General features: G+C 38.2%; 3 protein-coding genes across 5 annotated transcripts in view; all 3 read right to left on the minus strand.

Moving 5' to 3' along the window:
- Nucleotides 1–2,743: 2,743 nt before the first annotated feature.
- sst6.1 (somatostatin family member 6.1) lies at nucleotides 2,744–4,200 on the minus strand. Its single transcript, XM_032521213.1, has 2 exons — nucleotides 3,881–4,200; nucleotides 2,744–3,220 (listed from the first exon to the last, which is right to left on the minus strand). Exons 1-2 carry the CDS (start codon nucleotides 3,983–3,985, stop codon nucleotides 2,993–2,995), a joined length of 333 nt encoding a protein of 110 aa, XP_032377104.1. The 5' UTR covers nucleotides 3,986–4,200; the 3' UTR covers nucleotides 2,744–2,992.
- Nucleotides 4,201–7,432: 3,232 nt separating this feature from the next.
- Nucleotides 7,433–12,152, minus strand: srm (spermidine synthase). Of its 3 annotated transcripts, XM_032520600.1 has the most exons (9): nucleotides 11,966–12,134; nucleotides 11,053–11,102; nucleotides 10,826–10,946; nucleotides 10,612–10,704; nucleotides 10,038–10,191; nucleotides 9,874–9,957; nucleotides 9,438–9,583; nucleotides 8,242–8,364; nucleotides 7,433–8,150 (listed from the first exon to the last, which is right to left on the minus strand). In XM_032520600.1, exons 1-9 carry the CDS (start codon nucleotides 12,044–12,046, stop codon nucleotides 8,133–8,135), a joined length of 870 nt encoding a protein of 289 aa, XP_032376491.1. In that variant the 5' UTR covers nucleotides 12,047–12,134; the 3' UTR covers nucleotides 7,433–8,132. The 3 variants fall into 3 exon arrangements, with proteins under 3 accessions (XP_032376491.1, XP_032376490.1, XP_032376492.1); XM_032520599.1 differs by lacking the exon at nucleotides 11,053–11,102 and having other exon boundaries at nucleotides 11,916–12,151; XM_032520601.1 differs by lacking the exons at nucleotides 7,433–8,150; nucleotides 8,242–8,364; nucleotides 11,053–11,102 and adding an exon at nucleotides 8,441–8,467 and having other exon boundaries at nucleotides 9,363–9,583; nucleotides 11,916–12,152.
- A 3,410-nt stretch (nucleotides 12,153–15,562) lies between these two features.
- Nucleotides 15,563–15,731, minus strand: part of cntn3a.2 (contactin 3a, tandem duplicate 2) — a 57,377-nt gene continuing 57,208 nt past the window's right edge. The window contains exon 24 of the transcript XR_004332688.1: nucleotides 15,563–15,659. The gene's annotated coding sequence lies outside the window, so the exon portion shown is untranslated. The remainder of the gene's footprint in view (nucleotides 15,660–15,731) is intronic.

Consider the following 15,731-nt stretch of genomic DNA (forward strand, 5'->3'; position numbering starts at 1 on the left):
TGTAATCCACCACCAAGTGGTGTTTTCAGAGGATTATGCAGCCTTGTTCAATAAAAGCTAGGATGGATCATTCAAGAGCTTTTTTCCTGTAACTGTCAATAAAAGGAAAAAATGTCAGCATGTGGTTTCAATGTTTCGACTGTAATTAAATCTGTATGTGAATTTATGTTAACTCATGTCTTGGCACCACGAAACACACACATTTATGAGCCATTATCTCCTATTCATCCTGTTCAGGAAGATAATGATACAAAAACCCAGCTGATACAAGTGTATGGAAACTACTCTGAGCTTTGCTTTTTCTCTGACTGTGTAGGATTTCTATAGTGTCTGGTACATTATTGTAGGGTACTAAATAATTCACCCATTTCAATATAAGTATTTCATTTGATTATTGCCCAGTGCCAAACATCTTCTGCTAAATAATGGGGATAAATTACTGCTGGCAGGTAACGTCCCACACAATATTAACCAGAGGATGATTGTATAATTCAGTGTTTCTCCTGTTAGCTATTTTTTACTCATTGATTAACAGGAACACCAATTTTAGTATAGAACTTAATAAAAAATCTAACTAACAATCTTTGAGCCGAGGTGAACATTAGCTCGCCTTTTGCTCTGAGAGCCAATCTGGATTCAGTTCTGCTTGGCCAGTTTTCCCTGTTATGGCACACACAGCTTGACCTGATAAACACTGCAGGGATGTCTCTTATAGTATATACCAAAACCTACCACAGCTAAGAAATTTCACTTTTAATTTTAATTCTCAGATCGAGCCAAAGGAATTAGTGTGAAAGAAAGAAATACCAGTATGTATGTGTGTGTTTTACATTAGTTTTGTTATACATTAATCAATAATGTACTGAAGGTGCTTATATAATTGTCAGCTATTTGGTTTCATTATTCAGCAGTCCTCTATTTAATGCAAAGAGTTGTTTTTTGCTTGGTGGTGTGATTGTCTATATATTCACCACTATAAAAAGATTACTTATTTGTAACTTATTTTAATCATGAACTAAATGTTTTTAATAAAAACAACATGTGTGTGTATATATATATATACACTACCGGTCAAAAGTTTGGGTTCACTTACAAATTTCCATTTCACTCCATCATAGACAGGATAGCAGCTGATCTGAGTGGGTGGGTGATCTTTAATGCAATATCTACATTGCCCATTATCAGCAACCATTCATCCAATGTTCCAAAGGCACATTCTGTTTACTAATCTGATATCATTTAAAAAAACTAACTAAGAAAACATTGGACAACCCTTATGCAATTTTGTAAGCACATAATGTAATCTAAAAACTGCTGCCCTGGTTAAAAAAACAAGGCAACTAATCTCAGCTGGGATTCTGTCTATAATGGAGTGCAATTGGAAATTTCTAAGTTACCCCAAACTTTTGACCGGTAGTGTATACATATATATATATATATATGTATGTTTTGTGTTGCTTGAGTCTGGAATAGAGGATTTTATTTCCTATACCAGAAAAGTTCTCAATAAATTAAATTTGAGCGGCCTCAAACCACAGGGTATTTTAAGTTGGTAATGTCCCACATGAAATCCATCAGTTCACTAATTGGGACTTAGGGCCAGCTTGAAAGTCATACTTGATTGTGTCCAGCATCTACTCCACTCCCTTACTCAGTGTAAGGGAGTTAAAAGACACACATATCCCACTGGTCATACATGCCGAAGGGCTATGATGTGTGTGGTAGTGTTACTGATTGAGGACCAGCCGTCGAAAGCCAAAGCAGATTCTTGTTTGCAGCAAGAATCCAAAACCATTTGATAGGGTCACACAAGGAAAAACTCCATTATCTGAAGATGCAATAACAGCTTTGTTTGTGTTTTCACTATTATCAGTCAGGTCATATTCATATCAACACTACACACTTTTTTCACTGTTTTCACTTTTTTCAAGGTTTATACCTTCCAGACTACACATGCTCAACTGCAGCTCCTGCTGACAGCGTTGAGTGAATACAGGGGAATCTTCTGACTAATTTAGCTCCCTATCTTACTGACATATGTAACGACCTGTGATAATTCACTGAAGCATCTCCCTCAACTTGTGACCATGAATTAATTAAAGACCACTGTCTCGCCACTGATAAAACATGTATAATTATTTTACATTGCAGACTCTCTCCACCATTGCTGTGTTAAAATATATTTATATGTTTTCTATATGTACAAAGCATTAAGGCACAATAAAATTATTTTGATTTAATACAGTAATTACATAGTTTGTATTTAGAAATCTGTATAATGCTTTTAATTTACGTATTTAATTGTGGCAATTTTATTCCAGTTTTGTTTCTAAATTGGAATATTAAATGTTTTCTTATGCAATAAGTATAATGTAATGTTGTTTTGTCTATAAACTGAAAAGACAGTTACACAGAAACAAGTATAAAGCACAATAAGTAAGATACCCACGTAATGAACTGCTCCACTCTGTTGTTAAAATTGGCTTTTCATGAAATGAATGACTGCGGATACAGAGACAAGGAAAAATCCGCAGTGTGCCATTTACGACAGCAACTTGTTTTTTAGTAGACATAGAAACATATACACAATATTTTCCCAATTCAATTGTATCATCATCAATAAAAGTACAGTCACAAATTTTGCATGAAATCTGACTTTGCATTTATATTGTAGAAGCCGGTGGAAGATATGACCTTTTCATTTGTGAACAATTTACAAAAGTAATTCACTGAGATTACCATCTCAAATGTTATATCCATGCTTTATTGACACTGAAAGAAACAACTACATACATAAATACATACTGTGCATACATAAATAGATACAGAAATAATTAATATTCAAACAGACACACTGTGTCAGTGAAGTCCATCGATGCTGCATGTCTGACAGGTGTAGATGATATGTACAGCTGAGGTCTACTACAGTTCATGTGGAGCTGGCAGAGAAGGAGTGCAGTAGGCAGGCAGAGCCAGATGTTTTGGAGCACTGTTAGCAGGAGGTGAAAGTTTTCCAGAAGAAGTTTTTACAGGGGGCTTTGCGGTCGCGCTGAGGCAGTGATAGCCTGTTGTAGACAGCCCTCTCCTCCAGACGGGACTCCAGCGGCTCCTCAAGATCCACAAGTGCTGCTTCCCCCGGCAACACGTTGGTGTCTAGAGCTCCATCCAACAACCCAGACACCAGCTTCAGAATCAGCTCCTTGCGCTCTTTGCTCAGCTCCTGACCAAAAACCAAATACATATGTTATAATTACACATATTATTAAAGAGACAAGATCATTAAAAATGTGAACATTTAACGTTTTATATCTAACTTAGGTCTAAACTATTATTCTTTTTGACTTCACATTTAAGACGGTGTTAATTAACGGTGATGAATTAAAGACTATTAACTTCATATTGAAAGTGATGATAAAAATGCAAATTGGAAATATAACAAGCTTATTACAAGATGTATTGTTGTTTATTTCTTAAGCAATCTTGATATTAGGTTCGTTCTTTTGAAAGATATAATTATTATTACATAAATTTAACGTCTTATAGCTAGCTCAAGTCTAAAATATTGTTCTTTTTGACTTCACATTTAAGACTGTACGAATTAACAGGATGAATTAAAGACTATTCACTTCATATTGAAAATTATGATAAAAATGTAAATTAGACGTGTCACAGGCTTATCACAAAATTTATTTTTGTTTATCAAGCAAAAATCTTGATATTAGATTGAGAAGCAATCTTGATATTAGCGTCGTTCTTTTGAAAGTTATAATTATTATTACATATTTCCCAACAAATAAATTGACAAATCTACGAATAATAGTATGAGTAACATTTTGGAAATTCCCCATTAACTACCTATGAACAATAAAAATGTCCTCACCCTGTCCACATGGATGGAGCTCCTATCCTCCACAGGAAGCATGGCGGCTGCTCTAACGCTGAACAGAACCCCCATGAGAGCTGCTAACACCACCAGAAGCTGCATTTTGTGGCAGGAGTGCAGGTGACAGACCAGGGCTACAGTCACAGGAGGCTCACAGAGATAAGAGTGTGTGAGTGTGTTTTTGAGGAAGAGAGACAGAGTCTGAGCAGCTCAGAGATCCAGAGGAAAGTGATGGAGGAAGTGCAGTTGCTGGCAGCTGGTCACAAGATTTGGAAACCACTGATGTTTCTTCTGCTCTACCTCCAAAGTCCCTCACTCTTTTATATGCCTCTACCCCTGTCTGCCACTGACGTACAGGGTAGTGGGTGTATGACGGAGGGTGTATGAGTGGGTGTGTTGGGGTGTGTGTGGGGGAAGGAGGGATGTGTTCATGAGTGTGAAAGAGGAAGGGAGATAAAGGGTTCAGGACAGAACAAATGGAATCGCTGAACACTTAACCTTTTTGACAAATTGGGAAAATCTGTCGAGGGAAACGCCGTCACTGGGCTAAAAGCAGGTTTTGACATCAGCATGTTAACTATGTATCAACAGTTATTATACAATCTCAAACAAGACCTGTCCAGACAAGGGGGACGTACAATTCGACAACTCATCAACTGTGTTATATAGTCTAACCATTCATAACAATCAAGATAAATTTGTCACACTTTCCTGTAGCAGCAATGAAAAAAAACTAAAAGAAACGCAAACTCACCCACAAGCCGATTTATCATTAGAAATCCGAGTGTTTAGCTCTGTACTTCTGTCAACATCAGATTCCTGTCACAGTGCCTCTATAACACCTGCAGATTACAATTGAGCGGTCTGAAACTCACCATGACTGGAGGAAGTGCCTTCAGGAAATGAACACCACCAATACAGTGGCGTAAAAATAGTTGTTGAAAAGAAAGGAAGAAGCATTTCTTTTTCAGCAATTTAGTGCTATACAATTGTGTTGATGGTTAACTTTGGTCTAAATGAACATTGGCAGTTTAGTGGTTTAAATTGAACTGATTTTTATTTGCTTGTCTGAATTAAACACAAAACAATTACCTTTGGTTCAGGATAGCTACAGGCAGGTTTTGGGAAATGAATGAAGGATTTCACCAGTGTTCCACCAAATACAAACTATACTACATCTTGTACAAACAAAAGTTACATTAATGCTTGGACTGTCCTTTTACATGGACCAGTGACTGTGAGAGCACAGTATACTCCAGGAAAAGACAGTATAGTCTACAGTAGGGTGCAGTTCAATTAAATTCACATTATGGACTAAGCTGTTTGGATTAAACTAATGAGTGGTATCTGGCTCCAAGTGCAAATTCAGAGTACATTTTTGGACACTGTTCATTTGATTTATATGGCATTAACTGAAATACTAATGAAGCAGAATACATTACAGTTTTTGCTCATCTCAAATGATATTGTATGCATTTGTGTGATATTATGTGGAGGTTATGCAAAAACATATGCTGTAGCTTCCATAAAGGCTAATTTATTTCTAAATATTGTGGCCTTTGTATATAGCTAGATAGCATCATTAAATGTAGTTCATAGAAAAGATTTGTGTAAGCTAATCCTTAACTACTGCCAAACTCAATCATACTGGTTTACACGAGATAAACTCTTCACCCAAAATCATTATGGAGAGTCGCATAACACATACACTATTGTCAAGTGTTTTAGAAGCTGCCCTTTAGGATAGATCACTGAAATAGCACTATGTATGGGGTTTACTGTTGTAACGTCTTTAGACGGTGCTACGGGCAGGGAACATGCAGCACTTATATTTCAGTACGCCTTGGATATGTTCAAAGGGATTTGTTGTGCTTTCAAAACAGTGTTTGAGGTATTTTCTCCGTACACTGCTGATCTCAAGAAGGCCTAGGGCCAAAGATTAGCTGACTGTTGAAACGCCTATAGATGAGCAATTCCGTGTGTTTGAAGAATCTACAACAGCTGGGTTCCTTATAAATATCTTCAACACAACCTGAAAGCAACTTGAAACTGGGAAAAACATCAGCATGGGTGCTCCCAGATCTTATTAATGTGCATGGAAGTCTTCATTTACACTACATCTACTTCATGTATGGCTTCCAGCAAAAATTAAACAGCTCTCTGAAAGGGATCAAAAAGGAACACTGGCTCAGATATCATCTGAGGATTATGTGTTGAGTGTTATCTATTACACAGGTGAATCTGGACATGTGGGTAAACTTGTCTTAATGCACTGGAAAAAAAACATTTAAATTTGACTTATAATTATTGACATATTAGTTTAAAATAAAAGACAAGTAATACACTGTCTTCAGAAGTCTGTTAGCGCAGTGATGTTATCATTATAACACATAAATATCAAATTACATATGTATGGGTACCCCTTCAATGGTCTCAATGTAAGACAGCGGACACTCGTGAACACAAAGATCTTTGGGTACAGCCACCGTGAGGCACTATAAAGGCAGTGTGATAATAATGTACTGCACTGTAGCAGGTTATTCACATTTTAATAGAAAACCAGTGAGGGCTGAAGTCTTATACAATCACTAGAGTTGATGCAACTGAGGGCAACAGTGATGCTTCGCACTGCCACACACAACAATTTAATGGAGCCAAGGGGCTTTTCATTCAAATTCAAAGAAACCTTAATGCAAAGTTATATTCTCTGAATTTATATTTGGTGAATTTGAACAGTATAATATAAATGCATTCCTTTATAGCTCTAGAATGTGAAACTAAACATAACAGATTAAAGATTGCCCTCTTGCGCCTAAATACTGAAACTGCACTTGAACCTCACTGGTACTACAGACGTTCATATCAGCATCTACAAGACTTTATTTTTAAACTTTGTTTTTAGTAAACAGCAGCTGAAACACATCACATAGGTTTAGGGGATAGAAACCTTGATCAGATTATTACTTCCTAACCTTTTCTACTGTCCTTTGGAAGGAGTAAAACAAGCACAGAATGATTTACCTGCATTCACATACAGATTTCTTTTTTTCCCAGGCACCACATCCTCAAAACCAGAAAAAAATAAAGCAAAGTAGTCCTGCATTAAGTTGTAATTTTGTGCAATACACAAGCATATGTCTAAGTAAACCTGGGAGTAGCTGAATGCACACAGATCTTACATAACCATTTTATGTTACCAATTTATTACAGTTCTTATAAAAATCACAAATTCATTGCTCAGGTATATATGACACCATTTCTCAACCAATTCAAAGTAGACTTATAATAGGTACTAACTAAATATGTTTGTAATGACTCAGCATACAGGCTCACCACAGTACAAGCCTACCACAGGTAGTCAATACAGCAAGTTACTCGCTGCATAATGAATTTACATTTCCCACATTGCAAAGCTCCAGTGGCATTTTACATGTTTGCTTAATTTGTATTTTACCACTGTTAGAAATAATTCCATATCAAATAGATAAGTCAAAGCTGAGCAGATTTATTTCATGTTAAATTTGTGTTTTTTTCTTCTTTTTTTTTTTAAAAAGGGACACTTTTCTCGACTATTGACACTTGAGCTTTCTTCTAGGCCACTATATGTGCCCAGTATACTTTGACAGATACATAATAAGTCTTTTTTTTTTAATCAACAACAACCAATTTCAGGCACTATAGGGTTCATGTGTAAAGAGGACACATTAGTACTCTGAATATACAGTCATGCCATGATGGCAACTGTGTATTTTCCTATGAGCACAAACCAGTATTAAATATTACAAATAAAAGTACAGCAATACATTACACGTACAACCTCTATGTGGTATGTAATGTATTACATAATATGTAAATGCACTGAATCTAATAGACAGTGTACAGTTTCAGAGTGAGGTCAGAATTGACAGCAATGCTCTTCCCACTCAGCCCAGCCCAGCAAATTGCTCTCCGCAAAATGCTGATAAGACAATTACAGTCAGTAAAAATGAAAAAACAAACAAAAAAAAAACACATCAGTAAAATAAATAAAAACACCAAGAGCGTGGAAGAAAACATTGGAATGAACACTTTAACTGTATCACTCAGTGTGTACCCATCCACCGATTATTAGGTGCCCCCAACCATAAAATCTTTAGGAGGATACTCTCTTCATTGGTGCTGAACTGCGTTGAGGAGGTGAAGAAGCCGTAGAACATAGTTGTTGATCTGTGCCAGCTACAGGTTGAACATAGTCGTCTGTTGTTTTTGGTCATGCTTCATTGAGTACCTGTCAATGGACAAGAAGATGCGAAGTAATAAAGAATCAAATATCCTTCAACAGTTTTGAACTGCACACAAAAAATAAAAAACAAAATTACCTTTTTTGCAAACTGAGGCAGGATGAATGATGCTTTGTGAATTTCAGGGTTGTAATATCTAAGGTTCATATTTTCCATTTCTTCTTTTGACAGCGCTCTCATTGGTTCCAGGAAATTTGTTTCCTAATTCAAAAGTGAAGAAGCACCTCGTTATTTGATGGACATTACCAATCACCAAGAAATCGCAGACAAGTTCTTGTGCTACAAAATGTTTTTACGATTCGCTCTCCCTCCTTCCCGTATTTCCTCTTTTTGTTTTGGAATTAAACATTTGATCGCAAGGAGAAATTGTTGAGGTGCATGCAATGTGCCTTTTTCAGTGTGTGTGTAGTGTACTGCAGTGGGGAGAACAAGTATTTGATACACTGCCAATTTTGCAGGTTTTCCTACTTAAAAATCATGTAGAGGTCTGTAATTTTTGTCAAAGGTAAACTTCAACTGTGAAATAGAATCTAAAACTCCAACCTCTCCTCAATGGCCAAGACCAGAGAGCTGTGTAAGGACATCAGGGATAAAATTGTAGACCTGCACAAGGCTGGGATGGGCTAAAGGACAACAGGCAAGCAGCTTGGTGAAAGGGCAACAACTGTTAATTATTAGAAAATGGAAGAAGTTCAAGATGACGGTCAATCTCCCTCGGTCTGGGGCTCCATGATAGATCTCACCTCGTGGGGCAATGATCGTGAGGAAGGTGAGGGATCAGCCCAGAACTACACGGCAGGACCTGGTCAATGACCTGGAGAGAGCTGGGACCACAGTCTCAAAGAAAAGCATTAGTAACACACTACGCCGTCATGGAATAAAATCCTGCAGCACACGCAAGGTCCCCCTGCTCAAGTACAACCCCAAGAACACCATCCCAACTGTAAGGCATGGGAGGTGGAAACATCATTCTTTGGGGAGGCTTTTCTGCAAAGGGGACAGGACGACTGGACCGCATTGAGGGGAGGATGGATGGGGCTGTATGTATGGATGTAAGTAGGAAAACCTGCAAAATCAGCAGTGTATCAAATACTTGTTCTCCCCACTGTATGTTTTATTCAACTGTTTAAATATAAAAAGAAATTGTATTTATTTATTTATAGATAGATAGATAGATAGATAGATATATATAGATAGACAGCTATTTGGCATTTATAGGCAATCCGACAACAATCAGGCGTGGATCGGAAAAGGAGAATGGCGAGCACACTTACAGGATTTGTACTGCAGAGCATGAATCCAATTTGGCCACTGGGATACGTTGGGATGGTGCTGTAGGCATAGTCCACCACAGGGAAAAGGGTCTTGCAGAAGGTTCGCATCTCCTTTATCAGCTCCAAATGGAGCCATTGACACTCTCCTGTGAAATTGACACAAGAGCAGAAGAAAGGACTTGCTCATTTCTTGTGTGCCTTCTATTAAAAATTCATTCCATCTCGAGGTAGTTGGAAAACAGAATATATAAATGGGAACATAACAGCTCCAGAGGAGGTAATAAAAGCCATGAAAAACAGTTATTTTGGAAGACTTTTTTTTGGAAGAATTGTCATTTAGAAGCATAGTTATGACTTTTACTCAATTCAGCACTTTACTAAAAGTACAGCCCTCCTCAAACATTTAACAAAAAACTGAGATGAAATATAAAGTTACCCTGGGAACAAAGAATTCCACCGTTTCTCAACGCTGCCTTCATCAGTTGATAGTAAGACTCCTTGAACAAACTCTCAGCAGGTCCTGCAACAAAAATATTCCTTTTTTAAACAGTTGGCAAAAAAAGTATTTTAACAATTAAAAAAAAAAAAACAGGCACCTACCAACAGGGTCTGATGAATCTGTTATAATGATGTCAAAGGCATCCTGGTTCTTCTTCATGAATTCAAAGCCGTCTCCAACATGGAGGATGAGCTTGGGACTGTAAAACCCTTTGGCCATCCCAGGGAGGAACTTCTTGGATGCGTTGATGACATCCTACAGCACAGACAACATCAACAGGGATAAGAGCAGGCATTACTCAGGTGCAGTATTAGGAAAAAACAGTAATCAGTACCGCTCTATAGAGCAGGGATCTTCAACATTTTTTTGTTATCATGTTATCATTACCTAGCTACATATGTGCAACTCCCAACAAAGACAGGATAGAAGTGAGATGTCTTACTCTGTAGCTAAAACAGAGACCTGGTGAAAACAGGATTTGAAAATGTCTTTTGAAACCTATTCTGGCACAACTTCAAAATACAATTATGAATCTGAAATTGAGCTTATATGTATATATAAGCTTAAAAAATTAAGTCTAATTTGGAAGCCTCCTGCATTGACTCTGAGGACCCCTGTTGAAGATGCCTGCTCTATAGAGAAGCTAGAATCCTTGTCGGTGTTTGTTGCTCCCACCTCATCTATCTCACACAGAACCACTGATTCCACCAGAGGATTCTTCACCACTTCCCTTAGCACGCCACCATCTCCACCGCCAATAATCAGCACCTGTATAAAAGGGAAACAGGCTGGACTGTCAGGACTGTCAAGACTGTCAAGACAAAGAAACATGACTCATCCTGAGTCATACTGCAGATTCATGCATTTTCCAACAAAAGATCTCACATACCTTCTTGGGGCAAGGGTGACTGCACAGGGGAAGGTTGGCAATCATCTCTTGATAGGCAAACTCATCTCTCTCTGTGCATTGGATCACTCCATCCAGCACCAAGACATTCCCATAGGTTTTACTGAAAAGTGATGTTACAGAAAAGCATGAGAGGCACATTTGAAAGCTGAAGCTAAGTTGACTAACACCGAGCAATGTTAGCCAAGTTTTGTAGCTAAAGTACTCACATCTTGAAAACCATAACATCTTGAAATTTGGATTTCTTGTGGTAGAGGACCTCTTCCACTTGGAAACCTGAAGCTAAACTGACTAACTCAGAATATGTACATAACTTATGCCAAGATGCAGCAGCTGTCTAGTACATGATCGCTAGTTATTTGAGAGCGTAAATAAATAAAAGATTGCTACCATGACCGACCTACAACGTTTACCGTTAACCTTACACTCCACGTTACCACCTTGGCTAACCACGCTGAAGTTGGCATCCGATTCGCAACTTCCTATTCGGCAGTTGAGGAGAAATTAAAGGGAAACTTAAAGCTGAAGTTAGCTTCCGATTGACCACATTAGATCAGGTCCAAATAAAAAAAACAAAAAACACTCTACCTAGACTTGTCAAATCAGGACTAAATTGTTAACAACACAGTTTTAGATTTGTGAAAACGATATTGTGTTTGTGAAAATGCAATAAAGGGGATAATTTAGTCCAGATTTGACAGGTCTAGGTAGGTGGTTTAGGATCTGGACTTGGGTTAATGTAGTCAATCGGAAGCTGACTTCAGTTTTAAGTTTCCATTAAATGTCCCCTAAACTGCCAAATCGGAAGCTTCGAATCAGATACCAACTTCAGTGTCATCCAATAATTACTTCGCTACCTAACTAGCTAGTTTGTTTGTGAGCCAACATCTGTTTCGTGACAAAGGTAGGTTCGCACTGCCAGAGCTACAAACGTAATAACAACCCACAGGTAAGCCAACGTTACCAGCTGAATAAACTTCCCAAGATCCCACGAGCTTCAGGTTGCTCATTCACTGCTAGTAGACGCTAACAGCTAGCAACGTTAGCCAAGTTTTGTAGCTAAAGTACTCACCTCTTGAAAACCATAACATCTTGAAATTTGGATTTCTTGTGGTAGAGGACCTCTTCCACTTGGAGGCTCATCGCTTGCCCCGGCCATAGCGTACATGTTTCCGTAAACCACCCATCCTTTATGTGCTCCATAACAGCTGACTATGGCCACAGATGATATCACTAACGTGTTTGTAAGTGGGGCAATATATGACACTTGACCGTTGTTTGACAGCTAAACTTGATGCCTTATAATATAGCGAATGGGATTCTGCCGACGTCAGTGATTTACCATCATGCGAGCCAACGGGGTGCCAGGACGAACCGGTTCGTGCATAGTTTGTTTGACTTCACACCACCGGCACCGCCCATCGTGCCGCCCAAGATCCCAGTGACTGCATGGGTCTGGGCTGTAGCTGGAGCCCACGTGAGGCTAAACCTCGGTGGAACTACGGTTTTATTTTTAAAATAAGGCCTTCTCCAATGTGTTTATCTTAGAGACAAACAGCCCAACACCTTCTATAGCCTTTAAACCCATAGGCAGTTAAACCCAAGCCGAGTGTTTGTTTTTAGAAAAGAAGAAGAATGCCTTTATTGTCATTGGATAAAACAACGAAATTTCAATTGCACGTCCCCTGGTGGTGACATATAATATGACAAGACACCGTAGTAAAACATGAATTAAGACAATAAAAAAGACATGAACACAGCAATAAATAAGTAAATAAATTATAAGAATTGACAAGTAGCTAAAAGAAGAGATATTCCATAAAGTGCAGTGCATACCATAGCCTATATGTCATGAATTCAGGTGTTTTTATGCCACTTGGATAAAAACTATGCTGCAGGCATCTGGTGTGATATATGTGAGTGAGTGAGCGGAGCTGTGTGTGAATTATGTTTTGTGCTAATTTCCTAACTCTGTCCAGCGCCTTTTTGTCAGCATTGGTGTAACCAGAATGTCGTGCGAGATGATACTTTGGACAGAACAGTCAGGGCCGGTTAACCTCTGGTTGCCCTAGGCGACATTGAGTTTAGCGGCAGATGTGTTATAGCAAGATTTCTGCTCATGTTCAAAAGTTTGTGCACATTTAAAATATATCTCATCTGTGTTCTCTGAGATTTGTGATATTTTGAGAAAAATAAAGTGATAAAACAATAGGCTTTTACAAGAATAAAGTCACTATATTTCAGAAAGTAATCCACCTGCACCTAGTCTGCTGTGCATTACGTGATTGCTCTGCTGATGCCGTAGAACTCAGACCTCCTGACATACAGAGCCCCGTTTGTGACATGGTCTCTGAATGAGACAGTTTAATAAACATATTTCAATTTGCTTGTCATTCTAATTCTTATTAATGGGAAGTAGTTTTAAAGGCGACACGGCGCCCCCAACACATTTTGGGGGGCTATAGCAATAGCTGGCCCTGAAAACAGTTGTAAAAGGATAAAAGCAGCTTCTGGGACAGGTTGATTTTGTTGAGGGACCTGAGAAAGTACAGCCGCTGCTGTGCTTTCTTCACAAGGGCTGTGGTGTTGGTTGCCCATGTGATGTCCTGTGAGATGTATGTTCCCAGGAATTTCAAATCCTTACCCTCTCCGCAGTGTCCCCATTGATGTAGACCGGGGCAAAGTCAGTCCTCTTCCTGCGGAAGTCTACCACCACCTCTTTGGTATGAGAGGTGTTGAGAGACAGGTTGTTGGTGGAGCATCAGGTGGAGATTTCATGGATTTTTGGACTCATCGTTGTTGGGACTAAGACCTGCTACAGTGATGTCATCTGCAAACTAGATGAAAAATATTGCTGTCATGAGATGAGGTGCAGTCATGTACATAATACATAATACAATAACATAATACTATTTATTCCAGCATCCTTTTGCACTATGCTCCATAATTAAAATAACTATCATAATAATAATTTACTCCTGGATACTTTGCACTCTTCATTGCACTATTGTCTCAACCTGTCTATATTGTTTCTGTTTATTTTGTGTATGTTTGTTTTGTTGTTTGTTTTGTATGAGTAAGCTCATTGTGAGTAACACATTCCAAAGCAAAATTCCTTGTATGTGTCCTCATACCTGGCAAATAAAGCTGATTCTGATAAGGTGCAGAGCAGGGGACTCAACACACAACCCTGGGGGGTCCCAGTGTTAAGTGTGAGGACAGAGGAAAGTTGGAAACCCAGCCAACATGGGTATGGGTCCCCACTACCCAGCATTCAGAATCTTTTGAGTGGATTTTTTACACTGAAATTATTGGATTGTCATGTACATTTTAATTTACAGACCGTTACATATTATTATGTTATATTAAATATTAACTATGTATCAACCGTTATGATAGACAATCTCAAACAAGAGCGTTTCCAACAAGGGGGACGGACAACTCCACAGCTCATCAACTGTGTGATAAAGTCTAACTGTTCTTAGCAGTCAAGATAAAATGGTCACATTTCCCTGTAGCAGCAATGAAAAAAAACCTAAAATAAGTATTTCTTAGTTTAGTGGTTTAAATTGAACTGATTTTTATTTGCTTGTCTGAGTTAAACACAAAACAATTACCTTTGGTTCAGGATAGCTACAGCCAAGTTTCGGGAAAAGAATGAAGGATTTCACCAGTGTTCCACCAAATACAAACTATACTACATCTTGTACAAACAAAAGTCACATTGATGTCTGGACTCTCCTTTTGCAAGTAACAATGACTGTCAGAGCACAGTATACTCCAAGAAAATATAGTAAAGAAAGACAAATAATACACTGTCTTCAAAAGTCTGTTACTGCAGTGATATTATCATTAAAACACATAAATATCAAATTACATATGTATGGGTGCCCCTTTAATGGTCTCAATGTAGGACAGTGGACAGTCATGAACACAAAGATCTTTGGGTACAGCCACCGTGAGGCACTATAAAGGCAGTGTGATAATAATGTACTGCACTGTAGCAGGTTATTCACATTTTAATAGAAAACCAGTGAGGGCTGAAGTCTTATACAATCACTAGAGTTGATGCAACTGAGGGCAACAGTGATGCTTCGCACTGCCACACACAACAGTTTAATGGAGCCAAGGGGCTTTTCATTCAAATTCAAAGAAACCTTAATGCAAAGTTATATTCTCTGAATTTATATTTGGTGAATTTGAACAGTATAATATAAATGCATTCCTTTATAGCTCTACAATGCGAAACTAAACATAACAGATTAAAGATTGCCCTCTTGCGCCTAAATAGTGAAACTGCACTTGAACCTCACTGGTACTACAGACGTTCATATCAGCACCTACAAGACTTTATTGTTAACCATTGTATTCAGTAAACAGCAGCTGAAACATCACATATTAACCTGCACTTGGTTAAATGCTAGGCTGCACTTGGCACAGATTAGCTAAAACATTTAAGACAGGTTTAGGGGGATAGAGACCTTGATCAGATTATTACTTCCAAACCTTTACTACTGTCCTTCAGCAGGAGTAAAACAAGCACAGAATGATTTACCTGCAGTCAAATACAGATTTTTTCTCAGGGACCGCATCCTTTTAATATCAAAATTTGGAACCAGAACAAAATAAAGCAAGGTAGTCCAGCACTAAATTGTAAATTTGTGCAATACAGAAGTAAAACTGTTTTGACAGTGGCTGAATGCACACAGATCTAACATAACCATTTTATGTTACCAATTTATTACAGTTCTTATAAAAATCACAAATTCATTGCTCAGGTATATATGACACCATTTCTCAACCAATTCAAAGTAGACTTATAATAGGCTCATGTTGCCCTCGGGTCAAATGAACCCGTTTTACTATATCAATGGTCCCAATTGTAATT

Source organism: Etheostoma spectabile, chromosome 7 (assembly GCF_008692095.1).
Source record: "Etheostoma spectabile isolate EspeVRDwgs_2016 chromosome 7, UIUC_Espe_1.0, whole genome shotgun sequence".
In the NCBI taxonomy this organism is placed as follows: Eukaryota; Metazoa; Chordata; class Actinopteri; order Perciformes; family Percidae; genus Etheostoma; species Etheostoma spectabile.

Excerpts from the sequence above, each read along its gene's own strand:
- sst6.1 (XM_032521213.1), bottom strand. The coding sequence starts at position 3,985 with ATGCAGCTTCTGGTGGTGTTAGCAGCTCTCATGGGGGTTCTGTTCAGC. Across the intron at positions 3,221-3,880 it reads GCTCCATCCATGTGGACAGG|GAGCTGAGCAAAGAGCGCAA; the intron begins GTGAGGACATTT and ends GTTTTTGGTCAG.
- srm (XM_032520599.1), bottom strand. The coding sequence starts at position 12,046 with ATGGAGCACATAAAGGATGGGTGGTTTACGGAAACATGTACGCTATGG. Across the intron at positions 10,947-11,915 it reads GATGTTATGGTTTTCAAGAG|TAAAACCTATGGGAATGTCT; the intron begins GTGAGTACTTTA and ends ATCACTTTTCAG. Across the intron at positions 9,958-10,037 it reads AGATTCATCAGACCCTGTTG|GACCTGCTGAGAGTTTGTTC; the intron begins GTAGGTGCCTGT and ends TTTTTGTTGCAG.